This window comes from Schistocerca nitens, chromosome 1 (assembly GCF_023898315.1).
Source record: "Schistocerca nitens isolate TAMUIC-IGC-003100 chromosome 1, iqSchNite1.1, whole genome shotgun sequence".
Taxonomy (NCBI): domain Eukaryota; kingdom Metazoa; phylum Arthropoda; class Insecta; order Orthoptera; family Acrididae; genus Schistocerca; species Schistocerca nitens.
The window spans coordinates 411,448,215-411,475,031 of record NC_064614.1 but is presented as its reverse complement, the minus strand read 5'-3'; the positions used below and the strand labels follow the sequence as shown (position 1 = coordinate 411,475,031).

Below are 26,817 nucleotides of genomic sequence, written 5' to 3'. Positions count from 1 at the left end.
TCGCAAGAGCCTTTATCACTGCTGTTGCCCCAAGCAGTCACATCAGCCTCGCTGGGCTTGGGTGGTAGAGCTACAGTGTTTAAGCCATAAGTGTTGCTTTATTGCTAAAACCTCCAAAAAATCCTGTGCAAACTCCATGGTTCACAAAGCGATCAGCCGTCTCACACCAACAAGGAAGTTCGCCAGAGGGCCGTTTCAATGGGAAGATCTGTCCTTGGAAGAAATTTTGAACATTGTTCAGTCTTTTGAGGTCTTCAGTCCCATAGGCACCAAACTGAAGCACGAATAGTGAACCACAGAGGAACAAAGACACAGGCTCGCTGAGAGAAAAGGAAGTTGAAGCCATGCAAACCAGGAAACCTGGCGGCAACAGACAACCCCATCAGCAGCAGCAACAACAACAACAACACTGCGAAGCCCTTCTGTCATGCCCCTCTTGCACTGTGAAACAAACAGGAGAGAGAGCAGCATACCCATGCAGTGGGCATCATGTTACAAATGTTGCATGAAAGGCCACATTCCTTTGGTTTGGACCTTCCTCCGAACAATTGTAAGTGGACATCCATTCTATTTTGTCACTGTCTGCGTGTCAGACTAAGCTTTTTATTGCAATGTCTTTGCCGCATAAACCATTGTCGCTGAAAGTGGACACTGTAACAGCTGTTTTGCTCCTCATCTCAAAAACATACATGCCTAGGCTCCCCACCAATGTATCCCTTCAAATGCCGTCTGGTAAGCTACAATAAATAATATAACGCTGTTAACCCTGTTCTCGGTCAATTTACTGCAGCTAAGGCATCCTATCACATAATCCATACTGAGAATTTATTTAGGTTAGACACTTTCAGTGTTTTTGAATTTTCTGTTTAGTGACTGTGTACATTATGTGTCAGAACAGGATCCTTATCAAAGCCTAAGTTCATTATGTTCATTATGCTCTAAATGTTTGGATTTGTTTTCTGATTGTTTAGGGTGTGCAGACAATTTCACAGAACATATTGAGCTTAAACCTTCAACTTGACCACATTTTTCCGGGTGCGGCTTTTATCTGTGTCCTTACACAAGCAAGTCAAGTCCAAATTCATTTGGTTGATGCCACTAGGAATTGTTTGTTCCGATTTCAATGAGTGAGTAGACTACGTCATTGGTGATGGCCAAAAAGCCGTCAGATCAGCTCCAACTTTGTGGAGACTTTAAAGTTACCATAAATGCACAGTCTGTTATTGACACATACCCTCTACCTTTAACTGATGTGTTACTTGCAAAATTAGCCTGGGGCCAATGCTTTTCCAAAATTAACTTAGGTGAGACCTACCTGCAGGTTCTGTTAGATGACGCATCAAAACTACTGCTTGTGATAAAAAAAAAAACACAGCAGAAGTTCCTTGCTGCATCAACTATCTTGAAAATATTGTAGTAATGGGGGCTACAACAGAAGAACACTTATGTAGCCTCTGTTCTCTCTTTACTGTTTTGCAACCAGGCGTGTGCCCACACTTGCACCACTTGTGCACCTGCACTCTTGTTCGTGTTGACTGGGACCTGATCATGCCCCCATGACTATTGTTTCTGACACTATGGACATGTCAACCATCAAAGTGCCACAGAGGAGCCAGAATCTGAGCACTTTGCCCCTACAAGGATGAAGGAGTGTAGTAACCTGCACATTACTACACTTCTGCCAACACTGCTGCAGTGCACATCATATGAGCAGAGCGCCATGCAGTGGCTCCAGGCACCCCACCAGAGGCTCTCGACTGTTGACGGTAACTCAGTCACCTGCAGTAGAAAGCTTGCAGCCCCTGGCAGGCAAATGCCATGTAACTGTGATGCACTGGCTCCTGCCAGCCCCTCTTATATATGTCATGTAACTGTGCTGAGTTGTCTACGTATGCTGTGATGCTGTGGCAAATAAATAGTGGCTGGTTTCTCATAACCATGTTTCTTAATATGTTTGAAGTTAGAACAGAGTACAACAGTTAATTTAAGTAACAGTTAAATAGAGTTCATTATTACCCTGTTTAGGCAGTAAGCAGTCCCAAAGTGAAATGTATTTTCTAGAATCCTCTTACCTGATTTACGTCTGTAGTACTTTCAGATCTCTACATCTTTATATTGTCCACTGTGAATATAGTTTATTGTATAGCCTCTGTTTGAATGCTTTCTTTTCCATTATTTGGCCCATCTAGTTTAATTTCCTGATTTTTAGTGTATGCTGACGTCCAGTGAACCAGATTTTATTTCTTTCAGTTTACAATGTCCAAGTGACTTCAACTTTCCTTTGCATGTTGCTTTAGCTCTCCATAAATTTCAGGTTCAATTTCATTGCCTTGTTTTTGAAGCTTCCAATATTTCCAATTTATTAGTTTTAGTCTTGAGGCAACAAAAGCCTCTGTGTCAGTGATTCAACTTGCACATTTTTAAACAGTAATTTCTAATACTGGAAAGCAACACCAAATACAGTATTGCTAAATATGGTGACAGAATAAGGTGCATACACCAAAAGTGGCTGAGATTAACATATGTTTAGATTGTAAAACGATCAGTGAGGGATATTAAGATGGGATACACTTTCATGGAATATGCTCACACAAACCAAGCAGTGAGTAAGTAATATTTGCACTGAGAGACAAATATTAGGTTTTACATGCTGTTTTCGTCACCAGGCATAGAATCTACTTTTAACTTATTTCCCACATAACATTCAAGAAGAGTAGTTGGTCATAGTGAGACCATTGGTGATGATACATTTCTAGAACTCCACATTAGACTCAAGTAAATGCAGAAGTGAATTGAATTCCTAAACAAAATGCTCAATCATTTCAAATCTGTAGAAGATAGAAAAACATCTTTCCAGAGAAACTGCAATTTCATTTTTCACAAATTCTCTGTAGCTTTCACGAGAGAATGGGAGGCAGTTATACAGTCTGAAATACAGAAGAAGACATTTACAGATTACATGCACCCACAATGAATATTCTACTGTTGCTCACTGGAAACTCCTTTCATAAACTACCTGAATTTTCATAATTATAAATTAGTCTTTAAAAATGGTTACCATTAATTCCACCAAATCAGCACAGAACTTTCTGAGATTGTTACATTTTATTGCTGTCCATATTGATAATATTTGCCTTGATTTATGTTCGCTTTTTCAGTGGAGAACGCCAAGAAATGTACAAAAATGATAAATGAAGATGCAGAAGTACTTGGGTAAGGAAAATTCACTACCAGACCATGAATAGAAAGAAGTTGGACAAAAAATCTCTCTCTCACACACACACACACACGGAGAGAGAGAGAGAGAGGGGGGGGGGGGGGGCATAGGAATGTGAAGAAGAAAATAAATAAAATGAAAGATGTAATGGAAATAGTCTTCAGAGAGGGGAACTGACTCTCTAACATGTAACTGCCCTTTGATACCTAAGTGGTCATAGCTTACTTTTGTCACTTTACTCCTCCCCATTTTCTCAAAAACACTCTCTTGTTCTACTTTCCTATTGATGTTTCTCACTAACAGTCTTCATTTTCCTATCAGCACATATATTTCTAATGACCATCTTCTTACAATTCATATTCTCCCTGCCCCCTCACCAATCTCCCCTTTCTCCCCTTTTCTCTCATCATCATTTTATTTAACCTCCATATGCAACCTGTGATTTTTCTTGAGTTTTGTCTCTCATACCTTCAGTAACGTTTTATCTGAAAGACATCACTACACATCTCAGCTGCAAATTACTGACAACATAAATCAGTTTATCTTCGCACATGAAGTATGAACAATAAACAAAAACAGTGTGCATTCTTGTGCAAGTTAGCATTTTTCTCTCTCAGTGTGAGTGGGCAGTAGTATATAAAGTCATTATGAGAATGCCGTAAGCTGGCAGATGCCCATCCAATTGCAGCTCACACTTGTAAACAAAACTGCACTTCTGGTGCACCAATCTGTGGCAAAAGTGAAGGGGTGGTCGAGTGCTTGTCAATAAGAACCCATATACTGATTTTGTGAGTAAGGAGCTATAGGAAAGATTGGCAAATTCCAGCTCCAGGGCTCTGTGGCAAAATATCATGCACCTGAAGACACAACACAGTACAACATTAGCACACAGAACAAAATTTGCTTACCTCCACATGATTGCAAAGTTATCATCCAGAGATTAAGATGACATGCATCACATGAGCTTACATGTGTCTCTTTAACTCAAATCTAGTACGTACTCTGAAGTTCTAATTGATTAACATTAAAATTTAAACTAACGTTGCAAGACATTGTAGGTTAGGGTGTCTCGTGTACAGTATTATTTGCTAGGGCCCCAACCTCAGGATTTTTTCAGTTGTATATCAGTTCGGACTGTGTGTGTGTGTGTGTGTGTGTGTGTGTGTGTGTGTGTCACCAAATTTATCAATCAAGAATCAACGCTAAGCTGCCTAATGCACATTTTTACAAATAAAAATGGCATGGTTAATATTCGTCAGCCTTTACTACTAAGGAGGTCTAGTGGATATTTATTAATGCTTCAGTATGTTTTCACCTTCTTTTCCTTTTTTAAATAGTTCAGAATGCAATCGTTCCAAAACCGTGATATACAGAAAAATTCCTTAAATTTTAAACCCTACAAGTAGCAGTTTCTAATTCATAAACTTTAGTCATATAAATCTACAAAATCACTCACCACATAAAGGAGGCACTGATTCACAGATAGGCACAAAGAAAAACAATGCTGAAATATTTAAGCTTTCAGAAAAAGTTCTTCTTCAAAAGTAGTTATACAGTGCTCAGAGAGAATGGGCATGTGTGTGCGTAAGAGTTATTCTTGAGTGAATGTGAATAACTCCTTCTGAAGAAGGAAATTGCCCAATAGCTTAAATATTTCAGTTTTCTTTTTCTCTGTGCCTGTCTGCAACTCAATGGCTTCTCTGATATGTTGAATAGCAACCTCTCCTTTCCATTTTGTTAATGTAATGTGGTTGGATAGATAGAAAATCTACTCACTGAGTGACACACACACACACACACACACACACACACACACACACACACACACACACATAAAAAACGGGTTTTACACATGTAAGCCTTCAGAGCCAGTGGCTCCTTCTGGTAGAAGGGTTGAAGGGGAAGGAAGAGGGGTGAAGGGAAAGGACTGGAAAGGTTTACGAAAAGGGGTAGAGTTCAGAAAAGTCACTCACAATCCCAGCACAGGGGAGACTTACTGGACTGGATGAGAAGGAAATACTGATTCTGAACTCCTAATGACCATTACATTCTGAAATTTTTACCCAAAATGTCATTTTCTCTTAGAAATTATTTTCACTTATTTCTTTTGCAATGACCAATGACCTGCAGACAACAGTAATGAAGATTAAACTGAGCTTTGATTGATTTTATTAACACTTTCAAATAAACTCATTCTGCTATTATTAGACTTATATTATTAATATAATTATCGTTTGATAAATTTAATTTATGATTTCTTTAATTTTACAGTGTTAAAGTGCTAGGCTGACCTATTTTTGCTCCTGGTAGGCAAGGACGTAAGTGACTTGTTCTTCTCTAACTTATATGAGGCATGTTCAGAGCGAGCTGTGGTTTTTTGAAGGTTGGTGACACTGGGTGGTAGAGGGGTGAGACGTAACGGGCAAGTTGTCGCGCCCTGAAAATATTCTAAGTTCAGAGTTGGCCTGGCCGCACGGGCCACTCGCCAAGCCAGAGTTCATCAGCAACCACGTGGTGCCGAACATTAGCCGGAACAAGAGGCGTAGCCCCAGCACGTGGTCCAGGCCGACTATGTGGCTGGGAATTCCATGTTGACACTGTGTCGTGAACTGTGCTTTGTGTTGGTGAAGGAGATTTGTATGCTGGGAGTGCCAAAGATGGTGGACTTTGTCAAATCATAATGGTAGACATTTCACTGTTCATGTAGAAATTAATAATAGCCAGAGGAATCATGATACCTTAAAAAGAAACATGTACATTATCATTATCTGTGCGACAATTCTGAAGGTGTAAACAGATTTTCAATATCTTTATTAGTTTAAAGTTTAGTATCTGACTGTAAATTATACAAGTAAGACCCAGCAATGAATTTCCAAAATCTAAATGGTTCATCCAATTTTGTCAATCAACGTGTCTTTATAAAGTCATTAGTGTAAACCTAAATTGGTATGAATTACAGGCATGTAACTTGAATAGTACATCAGTTATTGGAGGTCAAAGTGGCCGATTACTATTGATCTTGTCAGGCCATAAGTACTCCACAGTTACACGAAAAAACGGCAGCAGCGTGTTTATAAATATAGTTATTCATCTACATCTTTGTTTATATCCAATATATACTATTCGTGAAGAAATTGGTCAAATATTTACTGTGTTTTAGAAAGCACAGAGGCTTTACGCTACTGGCCAACTTTTGCTTCTATTCCTTTATATATGTTTATTTAATTTGTTTATGTATTTAATAATGTGTGTTAGAGAGTGTTAGAGAGTGTTTATAGTCCAGCCGTAGGAATATTTATTTAATTCCAATTTGTATGTGTTTCAATATGTTTGTGAGTGTACGTTGGCTTGGAGACTTGGTGGGAGCGCTCTAGCCAATCACAGCGCTCATTACTATGGTAGGCGACAACTGAAGTCAATGGAGAGACTGGATGGAAGTTGGGGAGGAGCATCGGGTCGCACAGGACACCAGGCAGTGCGGGACGGGAAAGCACGATGGACGGTCGCAGGAAATACTTGGAGAGTGTTGAGAGTTTGCGCATGGTCGCGGGAGATTGAAATACTTCGTAGTGCTGACTTGTGCACTTGTGAGATTTCCGTGGCTTCTGCAGTGAAGACGTAGTATGCGTTTAGAAGTGAATATCTCATGAGCTATGTTGTTGCTCATAACTAATTACATGAAGTAGGAATCAATTGTTTCCCTATTATTCAACTTATATTTTATTGAATTGCTGAACCATTGGCACCAATACGTGTTTTGCAGAAATAAACAGAATTCTTGAAAGTACTTCTGCTGTTGTACTCATAACTAAAATCGTTAAAATAGGACCTGCAGATTTTATTTAATTGCAATCTTTCATTTATAAAATTCTATGTTACATTCAAAATTCTCAATTGCCGAGTTATAGGAACCTTCGACCATTCAATTCATGTGTGTATTCATATTGCATACTGTAGATTCAGCAGTATTGGCATGTAATCCAGTAACTGCATATCCCACCCCCTAGACAACAAAACCAGCCAAAACATTTCATATTTCAACTCTGAATCTGAGGGTACGTAGTTGAGGGCCACCATTTTTTATTTGAAAGCCCGCAAGGGGATTCCCCTAACCAAAGTGAGGATCACAGTAACACCAGTGTATGTAGAATCACACTGTAGGGTCCAGAAGACATTCAATTTTGACTGATGAGTTGGTGCAAAAACCAAGGAAACTGTTACTGAAGCTTGCCATTTAACAGTGGACAAAATTTCTGTGATGCTTACAGAACTTCCCAGAACTCTCTTATACGAGACAGTAACAGTAACAGAAGTGCTGGGATACCGCAAACTGTATGCAAGATTGGTCTCAAAACAGCTGACAGAGCAGCACAAGAAAAAGCGCGTCTACAGTACCTGTGAGTTTCTTGAGTGACTTGAATTGTAAGGTGGGGATTTTCTGAGCTCTATTGTGACTGGAGATGAAACATGGGTGGCACATTACACACCTGAGAAAACCAGTTGCTACAGTGGCGCAACACCAATTCCTACCTCAGGGGGAGACTATCAATGCACAAATATATTGTGAAACCCTTAATAAAAAATATATATATAAAAAACTCAAAAGGAATATCCAAAACAAAAGGATGGGAATGCTGATGAGAAGAGTGTGCTTGTTACTCAATAACACCTGTCCTCACACAGCCTTAGCCACCAGCACACTCTTGCACTCATTTGATTGGGATGTTTTGAACCAACCCCCATACTCCCCTGAATTGAGCACCAACAGATTATCATCTTTTCACCTCCCTGAAGGCACACATGAGTGGAATTAAATTTTCAGCTGATGAGCAGGTGCTCCAAGAGGTTCTGAAGGAGCTGGTGGGAGAGTTCTTCAAGGAGGGCATAAAGAAGGCATATGGCATTGAACTGGACAGCAACTATGTGGGAAAATAGTCAACAAGTTTATGAACAACTCCTATTTATTCAAATATATTTTTTCTTAAAAAATATAAAGATCTAACACACTTACTTTCTGAACATGCCTTGTACAATGAAATTAGCTTATATGGGTACCACACAAATTAAGAAAACATTTTACGTCTCTTTTGTTGGTTATATTTCCAACCAAATTCTTAGAGATGAACTACTCTTGAACTGTTAAGTTTTATACGTTTTCTTTATAGAACTAAGAATGATAACGCTCACAACAAAGGAAACCACATCACTGATTGTAAGTTCCCATAAATTTCTCTTGAAATAAAAAAAAAAAGGAAATGCGTGTACTGGGATGAGTATACTACTTCTGAATGGAGTGAACTGAAGCATACATTATTTTCAAACAATAGAAAACATATTATTTTCCAACTTTAAGGCATTTTGGGTGTCACATAGTAGTAGCCTGATTGGGTAGAAATTTTTCACAATAGCTTTTCTTTGTTGACTATAACAGGATCGGGTGTACGAATAGCAAAATTGCAGCTTTAGAGAAATTACCTATTCTTAAGGGCTCCCTTGTGGATACGAAAACAGGAAGAAAAATAAAATAAGAGATTTGCTAGTACAAATTTGATATTCTGTCATTCTGGAAGAGCTACCATTGTACAGTGGCTTGTGGGATATATGCATAGAGGTCCTCACACTAATTCTGCTTGACTCTTTGAAGACATTAAGTGATTTCTGTTGGTTCCAAAATGTACCATTTACTGTTCCTAACAATGTTCATTTACCCTTTTCCTTTATATGACTACAAACATGTCCAACCAATCATCCACACCACTCATACTTAAAAATTTAGGAAATCATTAATAACCCAGTGCTTTGTGAGGACACAAGCATCCTGTATCACTGACCTCATAAAGTCATGTCGTACTGTTGCAGTTAAATTGTGCACAGCAGTAATCAAATTTTATAAAGGAGTACTTTTCATCAGTTCACCACACGGAAATGACGACGACTATCAAGGCTTCATGAGAGCTAATTCATATATCATGCAACAAGTGTAATGCACTGAATGTTATACAAGTACTACTGTTTTTTTAACAGATTTTTAGAGGACTACTACAAATACTAAATCTACCAATATTATTACAGTATCTGACTCAGAGCTTCTTAACTGAGATGCTGTCTCATACACACCGGTCTGTCTGGTTTATGAGGATTCACCAAAAGCATCATCCTCTCTCGACGAACCAATAATGCCTGAGAATCACCTAGCCATGCTACATAAAGCTTCTTTTCTTCAGGCCGAATCAGAGCACATACCACTGTTGTGCCACTGCGTAGATTCTGAAACAACAGTAATTTAGTTTGATAAGCTACTGACTATATTCAGTCACGATTCAGAAATATTTCAGTTATATTCACGATCAGTATGGAAGGACACATATGGCAAAACATTTTTACAGCTTATTGTGATATTAAAGTTATTACTAAAAAACAACATTTTAAACTGATAGTAAAGCAAGTGAAATGAATAAATACAGCATGCAGTTTTCCACTGACAACGAATAACAGGTCTGAGAAGTGAGCACAATACATTATGATATTTTTTGTCACGTTATCCAAACATGAACACTCTTTGACTCTAAATGTCTTCAAACACATTACCTTTTTTTTTATCATAACAATGTAGTGACTCTGATCATGTTACATTTTGATATGGAATGATGATCTTCACTTAAGCTGAATCTATATCTTACAGAAGACGCAGTAATAGTTTTGATTCCATTTAAATGTAGCAGTTGTCAAGTAAAAAGTGTTGAATAGCTATTCATTTCAATGCACACAGAAAACAAAATACACATCAGTAGTACTTATAATTCGCCACAAATTATTTTTCTACGTGTGAGTCAAAATGTATGCGTAAATAGGTGTGGAGTGTTAAGAAATGTGGGTCTGTCAACAGAAGCAGCAATCACCTACAGAAACACACTAAATGGTTATCCACTTAAGATAGCACAGAAGTAGCTGAAATACACATGGGAAAAATAAACATAAATAATTGGGTCTAAAAAAAAGCATATTCATAAAATTACAGAGAAACAGAAACAGTAGCCAGTTCAAATCTATTCACAGCCATATTTAATTTTAACCATCTTACCTCTATTTTTTTCCTTGCTGCAAAAATATACAACCCAAAGCTACCCACTTCAATATTCAAATATATATTCTACACTGCTTGCAGTCTGCAAGAATGATTCAGCATTTGTATCTAGTATTGAATACAGATGGAAACTTTTGTAAAGTCCAATGATTTCTACATGTTACCCTTGTAGATGCGGTATGGGAAACAGTAGTTCATAAACATCCACAAATTTCAGAATTTGTCACTGACAAAATCTGTTTACTGTGTACTAATTACATTCTGCCACCAGACATGTTGCTCTTGCCCCATAACATGTATCAACACCTGCATCCCTTGACCCACATTAAAGTTGCATAATGTCGATAGGGAACAATGTTGCAGATAAACATATATTCTAAGATTCCTTCTTTACTATCATTTCTTCCACTCAAAATAGGAGAAAATGTGGCAGGAGGACACAACTAGCAGCTGATGTTGATACTGATATGATGTCATGTTTTTACCAGAATCAAGTCCATATCTGAAAGCAGAGTTGTCAATGAATTAAAACAAATAGTACTGGAAGCGTGTTTATTATGAACAACAAGAGACAGCCAGAAAAAACTACGTCCTGGATAGAGAGTGCTGCTACTCATACCTACAGTGAATATTTCAGAATATACAAACATAAGAAAAGTCGAGAAACCTCCAGAAATGACCAGTATTAAACAACAAATAATTGCAGGTGGCTGGGTTTGAACTGGCAACCCAAACACAATGGAAATGGCAATAATAGCTATGCCATACCGCATGCAACACAACTTCCACCATTGCTCACTTCCCTGGAGAAACAGCAGCCCACTGGTTTAGAAGTTCTCTTTAGTGACGCCCATATGACAGTGTTGGTGGATCCTCATATTTTGGTCATGTTGTCACATCCTCTTCACTATAACAAACATCAAATGTTCCTCCCATCAAAGCTTCACGACCATCAGATGAGTCCTCATTATCCGTGAATGGGAGTCCTCAATCACCAATCTCCATCGCAGGATTGTAGTAGGGCTACATATGGAGGACATCGACAATGTCTTTGAGTTTTTGTCTTCTTGGTGAAGTGTCACAAGCCTCGACTTCATAGGTGACGGCCAACAAATGACGAAGGATAAGATATGGCCAAAAGTAAGGCTTCAATAAGTTTTTCGATAAACACACTTTCTGCACAGAAGTAAAAATCCATATCTAGACTCCCAGACTGAATTTTACTGGTTGTTGCTTGGTGCTATAGTGCTCTCAGTATTTTTTCTGATCATCTATCGTCCAGCTGAAATGGAACAGTGTACCCACTGGAACAGAAAGAACAGTACAAAGGCTCTCATGTCTTGCTTCACTGTGTTGTGTGTGAATTTTACGAAGGGTACTACTGCATCCCAATCTCTCTGCTCAACATCACTGTACATTGAGAGCGTATCTACTAAACTCTTCTGTGAGGCCATTTGTCTGTGGGCGGCAGGCAGTTGTCCTGTGGGTGATGTTGCAGTGTGAAATTACCTCTGATAATACTCTCTACTAGATCATCACACAGGGTGATAAATGCTTCAAAATAGTGTCTTCTACATGGAACCTTGAAATTTCCAGAGCGTCATCAGCCTACACAGCTTTGGTCACAGAAAAGTGGGTGAGATTGTCAGTGCAAACTATTATCCATCGATCCCTGTTTGTGAACTTTAGGAATGTTCCCAAGAGGAAGATTCCGATTCATCAAAATGGCTCACTTCAACACAGTTATCAGGTAATTTATATGTTCTTCATATGTTAGGGGGAAAAAAAGGACAGTGTCATCCGGGTACCAACTTTTCAAAGCACTTTGTCCATCATACACAGGAATGTGACCAGAGCATTACGTAGTCCCAACTACATAACTTCAAACTCATAAACACAATCAGGAATTGTGAAGGCACTCTTTTCCCCAGTCAGCCTTGTCAATATCGATATGCCAGTAGGCTGCCTAAATGTCCATTGTTCAGAAATACTTTATTCCTTTCAAGCAGTCTAGGGTGTTATAAATGTGAATTAAACACCTTTTTTTCCTTATCCTGTTCAGCTGTCGTTAGTTGATGCAGAAATGCTGTGTACCATCCTTCTTCTTCACAAAGAATTTAGAAGAGAACAAAGGACTCTCTGAATGTTCAATGATGTCACCTTGCAGCATCTTCTCCACTTACCCCAGACTATCTGTTGTTGAGCCAGCAACACCCTATATGAGCACTGGCAAATTGGCGGATGATCCCCATTGTTGTGTGGTATTTTACCATGGGTCACTTGATCTGTCTTTCCTGTGCTCCATATTTGAATGTAAGCAAAAATAGGTCCAGAATGGCTAATACTTGTTGATGTTGCTGCTTGGTAAGGCCAGAAACTATTGGCAGTCAACAGTGGATTTCTCCACTGCATTGTCTGCAGTGATAGTGTGGAATGATTCTTCATCAGTGGCATTAAGCTGCCCTTTCTGGATTGGTTCGGCAGTCCCCATGAAGAAACCTCTAGGGATGAGCTGTGCTTGCTCATGACAATTAGCGATCCACAGTTCTTAACCACCTGCAGTGCTCATGATCATCACTGGCATGTAGATTTCTTTTGTAAGCCTCAGTAGCTTTGTGCAATCGATAAAGCTTCACAGTTTAACTGAGCATCTCGACTGATGACTGGAACTCATCTATTTGATGATGCCAGGATAACAATCCTCAGATAGGAAACAACTGCTCAGAGCAGCCTTTGTTATGTGTGCTCACTGGAATAGCTTCGACACTCTGGAGCCCTGATCTTCTGGTCTATGTCTGCTAGTGACGCTTGCAAGAAGTTCCATCCCAGAATAACAATATAACCACATTTTGATGGAACTACAAATTCGAAGGTATATGTTCTGTCACTAAGAATTATTCTCGACATAGATGTCACTGCTGACTGGATGTATTTCCCATTTACAACTTTTTACACAATCACTTTTGTATCATGGAACATAGTCTACTTAAGCTGGCAACATTAAGCATTCAAAATTACAGAAAAAAAGGAAGATCAGTGTCAAACACCTCATCGACAATGAGATCATTACAGACGGAGCACAGGCTTGGATAAAGGAAAGATGGGGAAGGTAATTGACCATGTTCTTTCAAATGAACCGTCCTGTCATTTGCCTATAAAGAGATTTAGGGAAACCGCAGGCATCGTAAATCACGATGACTGGATGGGGAATGAAACATCATCCTCCTGAATGCAAGTCCATTGTGCTAACCACAGCACCACCTCACTAAGTTATTACAGAAAAGGAAGTCTCTGAATTGACTAGTGCCTGGAGAGGTTAGCCATCAATGAGGATGACAACAATATTTCCTGGCATTTTCGTGACTATTTGACATGGAGGATTTTCACCAGGCAGGGCTGGGCTCATCTGCACAGATGGTTCTCTTGTTTTGTTTTTCTGAATTCATCTAGCAGCTGAGTTGCTGGGAACAGCTAAAGCATGATGGGGAATGGAACGAACAGAACTGTTGTTATGGCTGACATCTGTTGGTGTAGTAGTTGTCAAAAACTGGCCTTCTTTCTTTGCAGAACTGTACAAAGTGTCCAGAGTGTCCACAGTGGAAACATACTGCCATGTCGCCTTCTCTGTCCTCCAAATGTCTGTACTTCTGCAGGGCGTTATAAGTGGAGGAAGGGTTAGCTGTATCTGTGTTGTTTGGACACTGCATTGACATTTGTCGTCTCTGGCATAAATCCTTTTTTGCTGAATCAGTTCTTCCTGGGACATTTGACTGGTGGTGGGGGTTGTTGGTAAAGATCGGTACACTTCTTCTTCAACATTTTCTATTAGCTCCTGATGTTTGGTTTGGCATTCATAATTGCTATCTCTTGCTCACTCGGACTGACATTTCTGGCTGCCATAAACACTGTATCTCTTCTCTTACAACCTGGAGTATGAAAGAGGTGAGCACATTACAGTCTTCTGAAACTGCCATGGGGACCATATTCGAGAGTCGGTCATACTTATTTCATCCCCACCCTCCTCCCTCCCCTTGATGCACTATGCTGGCACCACATGATTAATTAAGCACACATTTGCCAAGCACATCATGTCATCTCACCAGTTGTATTTGGCGACTCAGAGGAATCCTCTCAGCCATTTGGATGGGTCCTGACCACCACCTCCGGAAAACATTGATGGATGCCTGATGTTCAGCTGACTTAGTGCTATTTAGAATCCATTGGTCTCCAGAATATACAGACTGTGGAGATGTATTGCTTGTATTCCAGTGCCTATCCATGTAGGAGACGGGCTTTTACATTGCCTACCTGGAGCCATGATGACGCAACTGTTTCGAAATACCCAGTGTCTCCAACAAATAATGTCACTTTATAACCAGAATGAAGGGCAAACCAAAAGCAGTGTCATCAATGAAGTATAACACTTAGCTCTGAATCGTTACAAATCGCAATAAACAGTCAGAACAGAAAAGTGCCTGGATGGAGAGTGCTGCTATTTACAGAAACACTGAATATCCCAGATATACAAACATTATAAACATAAGACATGTTGAGAACATTCGAGAAATGCTAAATACTAAATAACTAATAATTGCTGGTGGTCAGTTTTGAAGTGGCAACCTGAAACACGCCAGGCAGCAATGCTAAATGCTATGCCACACTCCATTCAGCACAGATCATGGTAGCATGCATCTTGCTGCAATTTTCGTCTCTGTTGCCTTAAGTACAGCCCCTATTATATTGAAGACACTTGTTCTTGAACTGAAGGCTTTACATCACTCATCAGGTGACATTACTGAAAGTAAGTTTATTGGGGTACAACCCTTCCTATCATTCTAGTTTGTTCATAACCCTCCGTGTCAGAAGCCTTGGCTTGTAACACCTATCTGATCTCTACGTATATCATACACTACTACACAAAAGTCAAAGTGCATTTCAAGTTCTATGCACTTTACACTTCATCAATATCGCTTCCCGAGTTGTGTTAAATTCCCTCAAAACCATTTGTACAGAATGACAAGTGATTTGAATGGTTTATATCTATATTGTCATCTGTCACTTACATAAGTTTTTTCTCTATCCACATTCAGTTTCTGTTCTTACAGAGTGAACCACTTCATCTAAACAAAGTAATTCAGCATTACAATTGTAGTTTAGACATTATCCCAAATGAAGCTAAATTTTTGCACCTCACGTACAAACATGATAATGCAATTTAATAAATGAACTATCTGTGCATATAGTGAACTAATGAGTAGAAAAATATTCGAAAGCTAGGAAATATATACAAATGAAAGACAAAAGTTATTCTGCTTGTCTGCACCCTTACCTCAATATGTGATTTTTCTATGAAAAGTTGGTCTGTGCGCCGAAAAGCGTCTTTCAAGGCCCGGACAGGATCCTTTGGGTAGAATGGACTTTCTGCCAGGAACTGATGCAGATGGCTTACTCCATAAATAGCAGCATCGGTCCCTGCATGTCCATCAAATACAGCATAGTAGCTGGCTGGACTGGGATCCTAATCAAGAAATTAAAGCACAGAATATGCTCAATTATCAAGTCGAATTATGGAAAATAACACAGAAATATACTATCAACAACACAGTGATTACTGTAGGAAACATACTGCCAAAATCAATCAAAGCCATTTTTATTTGTATTACTTTATATATAATCAACAATATTATGTAATGGATAGATTGCTACTCACCATAAAGATGACATGTCCAGTTACAGACAGACACAACAAAAAGAATGTTACACATTGAGCTTTCACTCACTCACCCACTCACTCACACACATACACACAAAGCAGGCATAACTCACGCATACATGACCTCTATTTCTGATGACCTCTATTTCTGGCCGCAGCAGCCAGAGATAGCAGTCATGTGCATCAAGTGCCTGCTTGTGTGAATGTGTGCCTTTTCTTTCCTGAAGAATGCCTGGCACAGCACAAAATGAGACTGCAAGAAGATAAAAGCACTGGACATAAGTGGAAACTTTAAAGGGAATAACAAGGTTTGGATCTTTACAATGCTAAGTTAGTGCTGGAAGCTACAAACCTGGTGGTATGTTTTAGACATATAACTGAAGTACAGTGCAATTATAAACTTTGAACACTTTAAAAAGGAGTGCAGTAAATTTGTTTCTTTTTTAATATTAGCTAGCTATATTCTGAGTTCTGTAAATTACATTGTAACAATTTTCAGAAAATAATAATAATAATAATAATATCAGGTGAATGGGAGATGGTAGAAGAACAATCAACTTTTCAGGTCTGTGAAGTAATGGAGGGTCACAAGGTTCTTGTTTTTAAAGGGAAATTACCTGAGATGTTACAGACACTAGAGAAGTATTCTTCCTACAGCGATGTCAAAATCTGGGTGTCTCACCTCAATTTTGGGCTTGTCACCATGAATACCTTAGTGGGCAGTCCATAACATTAATAGCTCCATGAACAAACTATGTTGTTCATAAGCTGATTCCTAGAGACTGGTAAATGTCAAATAAAAATATAGCCAAGATAATAAACATATTACATGTGTGCTTCTTAGTTATTAACAATTTCTTACACATTAGGAAGCTTTCATTGTGGGTGCCTAAATGTTTGAATAGAGAAGTGAAGAGGATGTACAGAGCAGTTTTGGCCCACTGTGATGCTACAAAGGACTTTTTGGTTAGAGTAGTGACAGGGGATGGAAACTAATTCCACACTTATGATTTCGAAGCCAAGTAACAGTTAGTCATAGGAATGGCAGTACAGATGATTCCTGTGACCAAAGATGTTCTGTACACAGAACTGACCAAAAAAGTCATGACATCCACATTCTGGGCTACAGACAGAATTCTGTCGATGGTCTTCCTACCTCAGTGATGCAGTATAACTGCAAAGTATTTGACAGCCTCCTCTATCAGCTGAAGGAGACAACTGAGATGAAATGCCATGGAAAGTTGACCAAAGGGATCCTTATACTGCATTGCACTGCACCTTGGAACAATATCCAAGATGTAGCTGAAGATGCTACATTTCCAACTGGTCAACCATTCTTCCTATTCACACATTCTAAGTCCTTCTGAATACTATCTGTTTTCAAAGAAACACCAGAAGAGTTATCATACTGAGGACACTGAATTCTTCAAACATGCTGCTGGAGGCTAGTTTATCAAACATATTATTTTACTGGAGTAGATAACAACAATGCAACAGTTGCATAATTAAGTTGGGTGAGCATAGCATTTTTGAATAAATGTGTGGTCTAAACTCTGACTATTATTTCTGTGCTAAGCCAGAAATATTAGCATCCCTTCCCTCTACTGTTATTTCATACTCTATTTCTAAATCCGATTTTTTTCACACCTTATTTTTTCTGTATGTGCTATCTTCTGTTAAATTTGCTGATTCTTACCTTTTATTTTAACAAAATTTATTTGATATACGCCTTTAAAAATTGGTTATTATTCATTATGGTTAAGATGAATTGTTAAATAGTTAATGTACATGCAGTTAATCTGTTTATATAATTGATTAATATAATTTGTCTGCTTGTGTCTGTATATGTGTGGATGGATATGTGTGTGTGTGTGTGTGTGTGTGCGAGTGTATACCCGTCCTTTTTTCCCCCTAAGGTAAGTCTTTCCGCTCCCGGGATTGGAATGACTCCTTACCCTCTCCCTTAAAACCCACATCCTTTCGTCTTTCCCTCTCCTTCCCTCTTTCCTTGTTGCGAAAGCTTGAATTTTGTGTGTATGTTTGTGTTTGTTTGTGTGTCTATCGACGTGCCAGCGCTTTCGTTTGGTAAGTCACATCATCTTTGTTTTTAGATATGTTTATATAATTGGTTATATTCAATGTTGATATGATTCAAATTTTACAATATATTTTCAAATCTCTAGCAGTAGCCAAGTTTGAAGACAAAATTAAAAGTATTACTGATAATGATATAAAGGTACTGAAACATTTTTGTATATTACATTATACAGGGTGTGCCTCCTAAGAATCATCAGGCACATTGGCTGTCAGTACAGCAGATACGTGCAATTCCCCCCCCCCCCCCCCCAAACGTATAGCTGGAGTCAGCCTAAACAAATGCTGCTCAACACATCTTTCATGCACCTTACATCGTTGAGGGAACACATTGGTTTGTTTCCCGTGACAGACAAAATTATTTTTAGCATGGAATTTTACATGTCCATTCGACACACTGATGCCAAATTAGTCTGTTGCGATATTCGTTTTACAAATATGTACTAAAAGGGGCAGTAAAACACGAGGTGTAACGAGTATTCCAGCAGTGACAGCACCACCTATGCCCACACTGACTGCTACCGCTGTGCAGCAGCATGCTGCTCAGTCGCTACCCGAGTACTAATTATTCTTCAGGCTCTTAATGTCCCTGCTAATACATGCCAGTAAAATGCACTCTATCAAATGAGCGTGTAAGATTCCGATTTCAAAATCATTTGTTCATAATGGGAAACAAACTGAAGCTTTTCGTCGATGCCATGCGTCTTAAGAAAGACGTATTTGTGTTCACACAATGAAGGCTTTCACGACCAGTGTTTGCATTCTCGATGATTTCTGTTTTATGTGCATTAGGCCATGGTCTACAAAAATTTCTCTGAGTAATGTTTCGTCTTTTCAATGCTGGAGACATCATCAGAGGTAATAACGACTCACTTGTCAGAAAGCAGTTACAGTCTTAAACAAGCTCAGCACGTCACACAGTTTAAAACACATCATTGCGATGGTCAGTTCATGTTGTCATCAGACCGCTGCGTGTTACGGGACTTGTAGAGGAGAAGAGTTGGCACTGTTTGTTTCATTTAGCACCAAGGCCAACAACTTGCCTAATTCCAGGCCTTTTTCTTTTCTGTTAAATTTGTTTTGCGCTAGGATTTAAAAAGAGGGCACAGAATTCAGAAGCACAAAAATAACTTTAACAGAGAAGGAGGAGGATTGAAATTAGACCAGTTGTGGGCCTTCGGGCTAAATAAAACAAACAGCACCAATAGTTTCCCCACTACGAGCACCATAACACGGGTTGAAAAAAAATGGCTCTGAGCACTATGGGACTCAACTGCTGAGGTCATTAGTCCCCTAGAACTTAGAACTAGTTAAACCTAACTAACCTAAGGACATCACACACATCCATGCCCGAGGCAGGATTCGAACCTGCGACCGTAGCGGTCTCGCGGTTCCAGACTGCAGCGCCAGAACCGCGCGGCCACTTCGGCCGGCTACGGGTTGATGTCACTCTGCAATCCTAAGCAGCAGTCGTATGTGTCCATGTCACTCCACAATCCTAGGAAGCGGTATGGTGACGTCACAAGCCAATCATTGCGTGGATATGTAACAATAGCTTGGTTCTCTGAGCTTGTTTGAGACTAGATCCTTTCTGAGCCGTTAAAGTCTCTGATGATGTTTCCAGCAATAGAAGACGAATCTTTAGGCAGAGAAATATGCCTTGAACGACGTCCTAATGCCCATAAAACAAAAACCACTGAGTACATAAAACTTCTTTTTTACAGTGAAAAATTTAACTTTTGAATAAAAAGTTTTCGGGCTCCCATCCGCGTCAAGTGACTAAAATCACACGAGTTTTTGGCTAAGCACTCCTTGGTCATTGTCGATTAGTCTGACTGCCAGTGGGCTGCTGGAGCGACCGTATGTAACCTAGCTGCCGGCTGCGAGTTCACTGGCGCTCGCCATATATGGGCATAGTTTGACTCCGACGTTTAATGTGCCCGCTTCAACCACAAGATCACTGGATCCCATGCTGCACAGAGCTGCAGGCCACCATCTTTGTTAAGGATGTTATCGGTGATTTTTATTTCAATGACTTCTTTAGTTACACTGTCCCAGAAGCCGTTAGTGCGAGCCATAACAGAGGTTTCGTCAAATTTAATCCCGTGATCGTTTTTTTAAAGCATGCTCAGCTAAAGCGGATTTCTCGGGGTAGTGTAGGCAATAATACCTCTCATGCTTCTTCCTGCGTTGTTCTACAGTGCATACTGTTTGTACGACGTAAGACCGGCACACTTGCTATGTATCTTGTAGACCCCAAGTGTTCGGAGGCCTGCTGCATCTTTAATTAGACTCAGTAATTGCCAGATTTTTGTCGGAGACCTGAAGATCGGTTTTAATCTTCTGCCTTTTCAGCAGGCGGCTTATCTTGATTCTTACTTGAGATCACTTCCTATATTTCATGAACGTTGCGGCTATTGTTCCTAAAAACTTTGTGTAGGTGCTCAGAGAGCACGCTATCAGCATCTGATATTGTTCTTGCACGATGCACCAAAGTTTGCCATTTCGTTTGCACCAAACAAGGAAGGGCAATGCTTTGTCTTTTTTCTAATTCTAAGACGAACCGAATGTTACTGCTAATGCCTTAAGATATTCCAAGAACTTGAAAAGTTTCTCACATCTGTGGGGCCAAATGATGAACGTGTCGTCAGCGTATCGAGAGAAACAGCTACGCTTTAAATGGCGCCGTGTCTAAGGCAACATCCTTGAAATTCTCCATGAAGAGCTTTGCAGCTGCTGGAGCTAATGGGCTTCCCATCGCAACGTCGTCCATCTGATCATAATACTGACCATTGTACAGAAAATAAGAAGACGTACGAGTGCGCCCAAATAGCTCAACCATGTCACCTACAAAGAAATGGGATAATAGGTCCAAAGAGTCTTTATTGGCATGTTCGTAAACAGCGCCACCACATCAAAACTAATCATAATGCTCCTTCACTAAGTCAAAGACGGTTGATTTTTTCCCCACATGTAAAGTGATGAGTTGGGCCAAGTACTTCGCCAGCTTCTATGTTGGTGAACCAACGATGGATACGATGAAGCAGAATAGTGTCCCTTTCTTCCACTGAAGAGCAATGTGCTCTTTGTTACAAACATTGGTCCACCACGCAAGAATGATATCAGACGCTGATAACCCGCTCCATGAGCACCTATCCCAGGTCTTTAGTAATAACGGCTACGACGTTCATCAAACAAATGAAGTGATACCAAGTAAGAATCAGAATAAGACCACCAATGAGGAGCATGAAAAGAAACTTACTTTCTTGCCGTTATGTGACTTCACGTCGGGCAAGATAAGCCGCCTGCTGAAAAGACGGAACATAAAATCGATCTTCACATCTCCGACAAAAATCTGGCAATTACTGAGTCCAGTTAGAGATGCAGCAGGTCTCTGAACACCTGGGGGTCTACAAGATACCTTGCGAGTGTGCCAACCTTATGCAGTACGAACAGTACACACTGTAGAGCAGCGCAGGAAGAAGCGTGAGAGATTTTATCACCTATGCTACCCAAGAAACCTGCTTTAGCTGAGTAGGCTTTAAAAAACATTCACCAGGTCAAATCTGACGAAATTTCTGTCATGGTTCTGACTAACTGCTTATGGGACTGTGTAATTAAAGAAGCCACTGAAATAAAAATAAGCGACAACATCCTTAATAGGGACGTTGTTCTACAGTTCACAAGGGGACCGTGCGTACTTGCCCTCACCGACATCGTTCTTGTTGGCAGGGTGTGTAGAAAATGGCTAAGACTTCAACTTATGTAAAGAGGAAGGCGCAACTCTCAACCGTTTTCGAAAAAATCGAGTTTGAAAGTTTCAGGCATGAGTATACGTACTATCGTATGGCAGTTAACGGACAAGGAGTCCGTATCCAAGTGATTTAAGCGCTTAGTTTCGTAAGCGCAAGGTCTCTGTATCGAATCTCGCTGCTGGTGCTTTCTTTTTATTTCCATGTAACTCTAACAATACACTTATTATGACTATCCAAACGATCAATATTTAATGATTCATATATTATTTGCATAATATTTATCCCGAAAAATAGGAAAACAAAATATTTTTGTAAGAAGATTGGAAATAATAACGGATACACGACCAGTATAACCTCTGTATTGACATAATTGTATCTACATTTGTGACACGTATGGAGCACTGCCCGAATAAGGATGATACTGACTGTAGGAAGCATGGAAATCAATAATTGTTGTGGCATACTACACACGTAATGAACACCGAGTTTTTGCATGAGCATGGTTTTTTCAGTGTTTCTACTTCAAGACAAACTTCGTTTACGTTCATAAATGGTTCTCAGTCACCACACAGTTTCACGGTACCACGCATATCTGATCAAACCACCGAATGGCGGTGCAGACAATTGATGGTGTAAGACTGAATTTTTATGCAGTCTTGTCTTGAAGCTATCTCTCTCTTGTGTTCGATGATGTACGAGCAATTTTGTAGTCGCTCTATAAAGTTTTCCACCTGCCTGTAAAAATAAACGTCGCAGGGCTGCTCCAATGGAGTACATTTTGATGGAATTACTTTAATACGGCACGTTGACAGACCTTCTCCATCTTGAAAAATTTCGTCGTATAAAACCGGGTTCGTTTGCTCTCCCCATGAATCGAGTAGCCCAAGAAATTATTGTTCTTTCACGTATAGCTTCAAGACGTCGATCATAAATTTCCTGTTTAGTACTGTTGTGAGTTTTCCGGACTTTGAAAATGTTATCATAACATTTTTGTATTTGTGTGCGTACATAACAGTTGCTTCTTTGCACCCTTAGTTTAAATGAGCCAGTGGTCTCTTGCAAGCTTACGAAGACAGCTGGCAGTAATTTTCCAGATAATGTGACAGCATACTGTGCAGTGAACGAATGTGTTACCTCGTGCATATCCTTTCACTGCACAAGAACCACTTTTGTTCCGCGTTCAGCGAGAGTTCGGTTGACTGATAGTGGCTTTTTGCTTTTACTTGCGCCTTTATCCCGCAGTTTCGCAAGGTTGGCATGGTTAGCGTCGGATTTGACAAGGTTAATGTTAAGGGGTGGCCGGATGTCGTTCCTGTCATCACCTCGTACCACCCGGGACGGAATTAGTGTACACCAGCTGTCTGCGTCTAGTGTAATCCATGGAATAGTGCGAACGTGTTCAGATGTCTGCGAGTCGTGTAACAGGTGGGACGTGGGGACCAGCCCGGTGGTCACCTAGTGGGAAGTGGAAAACCTGGTTGACTGATAGTGGCACCCACTACAAACACTCAAATATTAGCATCGTATGGTCTATAAAAATATATTGCAACTGATGTAAATGAATCAGGTACTTTTATGTGTAATATCTGTTTGATCTGTGTTAATAACATAATCCCAGTCGTATTTTGGGATGACGGCACGAAGTCCGCATTCCGAAATTTTGCTGGCATCAAGGACTTTCTGTAGTGAAGCGCGTTCCTTCTTGGACACAAATCTGATGATTTTTCTGTGATGAACGGATGTCTTAGTTTGAAGAGCACAGCCCACAAGTCATAAGCTTGAAAATTTAAATCAGAAAACTGATTAGCCAACAGCAAGGGCCCACTACCGCAGGTCTCTCGTCGGTATCTCCTGATTACATTTTCGAGTTCTATGAAACGATCATAGGTCCACGAATAAACTGTTCAAGTTGTTCACGCCTTGTTCCACCTTGTTTTATATGTTGTTCCCATCTTTTAAAATCTTTCATGCTTCTGAGGCGTGAAGCTCCCCGTCTACGGAGAACGGCAAAATTCCATCCTGGATGGTCTCTCGCTAAATCGATGACCCTAATCTTCCAATACAGCGGAACGTAATCGCTGTCCATTTTCGACTGCTTCTCTTCGGCCTCGTAATCGTATGAGGAATATGCAGATACTTCTTCTGTTTCTTCACACGGTCTTCATCGATGTCTTGGTGGGCAATTAGTTCCACTTGTACCACAAGTTGTTTCTCCGCTTGCGTTACGAAAATTCTGTGAAACATTTCTTCTCCAGTTTCCGTGTGTTCTTGTGTTATTACTGCAGAAGGTTTCGAAGCGATGAGATTGTTTTGGAGAAGGGCCTGTTCGCTGTACACAAGTGTCGTTTTTAACCGTGTTTGTGAAACTTCACTGTATAGTGATTCGGCTTCAAGATGAGACTGACGTTCTCCTCCTGTCGAAGTACCAGACACATCAATACATTTACTCATAAAATTAGACATCTTGAAACGTTGGCATACAACTACCTCAGGAGCTAACATACGAATGAAGTATTCTTCGTGTTTGTAAACAGTGTTCCCTTTCTCCATGTAAGATCGCAGATTTTTAGTGGATCCTAAGTGACCATTCCAGAATTTAGTCGTATTTGGTACATGGATATCTACTTATCTTAATAGTAAACTTGCTAAATAGCACTGTCCTAACTCTTAATCATTTTTGATAAATTCAGGTTTCAAGACTGAAGCGCGTGTTCCCGGAGATTAGTCAGGCACTAACTTCTCTGTTTTCAGAGACCTACTACTCAGTAATGAATTGACCTACAGACTTAAATTTTGTATGCGTTTGGTACGTAGGCCACTCAAAAATGTTCAAATGTGTGTGAATTCCTAAGGGACCAAACTGCTGAGATCATCGGTCCCTAGTCTTAGACACTAATTTAACTAACTTATGCTAAGAACAACACACACACACACACACACACACACACACACACACACACACACACACACATATGCCGAGGGACGACTCGAATCTTCGGCGGGAAGGGCCGCGCAGTGACATGGCGCCTCTAACCGCGCCGCCACTCCGAGCGGCGTAGGCCACTAAGTTGATTTAATGTATAAAAAGTAGGATACATCATTCAGATTTTTTATGAAAACCGTTGGAAAGTACACTTTTTTATGTTCTCCTTTAAATTTGTGATCTTTTTTAAATCATAACTTTGCACAAGGAAACAGTAGAGCCTCATCTTGTGCACTGTAGCTCACCCGTCCTAGTATTAAGTATAAGTAACACTGAAAAGCTTTTGGCTTTGCAATTAGTAGCTCTTGCCTTCACTTAAAGACAACTTCATCGCAAAAAACTATGAGTTGAATTCCACACTTCTGAATGAGGAAAAATGGTTGCACTGTTCACATGGACACTCCAAACAATACAACGCGGTAATATTGTCCTTGTTTCTTCACAGATCAAATGATGAAGTTTCTTAAAAACACAGGTACAGTACACAAAATACAGTTCCAGGAACACTATCGCACCACACATTTCTAGCCACTACTTCTAATACCTTTGTAATGAAAAGACTTCCAACACACGCCAACAAGAGCACTGCTGCTATGGAAGCTCATGAAAATCCTTTATCGGAGCAGCTGCAGTAGGTCAGTATATAGCTTTCAAATACGATGAAAACCGGTACACAGGACACATTTCCCAAGCATCACAGTAATTTAAAGATGCTGAGATTACGTGCATGCCATGCAGTTTGGTTCCCCTTCTCCAGTGTTACATGTAAGGTGGGTGTCCTATTATTACTAAGGAACAGCGTTTGGTTGCATAAAGTTGACAATAAGTGCTACGAAAAAATCATATCTCTCCCCTTTAAGTGAACTCATTTTGTTTTTGCATCAAGATGTCAAGGAAATCAAAGTTATATGTAACGTGGAAGAGTTTTAAAACTACATTTTCCTTCTTCATATTTTAATTTGTTTATGAAACTTCTTTTTGCAGAATTTTTGTATCTGTATATACCTGTACATTTTTTAAAAGTTATTAATGTATATCATTCCAGTTTGCACCTTTTCTTATGCTGCTCTAGAGTTATCTTTTTAATTTACAGAAACAGAATAAGGATATATCATCTCATTTGTGCACCCTAGTTGTATCTTGTAATTCTTTACAATGAAAAGACAATTATCAGTGAAATACAACATATATCGAGGTAAATAATAGGTAACCGTTTTCAGCTCTCACCTGTTTACAGTTCTGACCTACCAGACAACCACAAATATTTCAGGAACACTTTTTGAAGTATTCTTCGTGTTTGTAAACATTTCAGCAAAAGCTCAAGTTGAGATTCAGTTGTCTATGTACCGCGCCAAGACTTTGAAATTCGTCAAATTTGAAATTTTTTGCGTTGGAGTTGTCTTTAAGTGAAGGTAAGAACTACTGATTGCAATGCCAAATACTTTTCATTGTTATTTATACTTAATAATAGGGCAGAAGAGTTATCGTGTACAATATGAGGTCTCTACTGTTCCACGCTGCAAAGTTATGATTTTTTTAAGTCATAAATTTAAAACACAGCATGGAAAAAGTATGTTTTTCAACGTTTTTCATAAAAAATCTAAAATTGTATCCTACTTTCTACACATTGTATCATCTTAGTAGCCTGCATACTCGAGGCCTAAAAAATTTAGGTCTGTAGATCAATTCACTACTGAGTACTAGGACTCTGAAAATAGGGAAACTCGTTCCTGACTAAAGACAGGGTACATACACACCCTTGAGTCTTCAAATTGAATTTATCAAAAATGGTTAGAGTTAGGAGTGACTAAATTCTGAAATGATCACCTTATCACCCTCTGTGAAACTACCGGTAACCGAAAGTTGTTTGGCACTTGCAGCTGTTTCTGGTGGTTCAAAACCATCAGCAGGATTACCAAGAAAATGGGTTCGTGCGGTGAATCGTACCGTATTTGCATCTGTACCGGGAAA

The 26,817-nt window shown here is 39.6% G+C and overlaps 1 protein-coding gene across 1 annotated transcript in view; it reads right to left on the bottom strand.

The window, feature by feature from the left end:
• Window positions 1-26,817, bottom strand: part of LOC126249766 (uncharacterized) — a 1,113,531-nt gene that overhangs the window by 690,664 nt on the left and 396,050 nt on the right. The window contains 2 exon segments of the mRNA XM_049951457.1: window positions 9,335-9,484; window positions 15,631-15,819. Of these exon segments, the coding sequence (XP_049807414.1) occupies window positions 9,335-9,484; window positions 15,631-15,819 (339 nt within the window).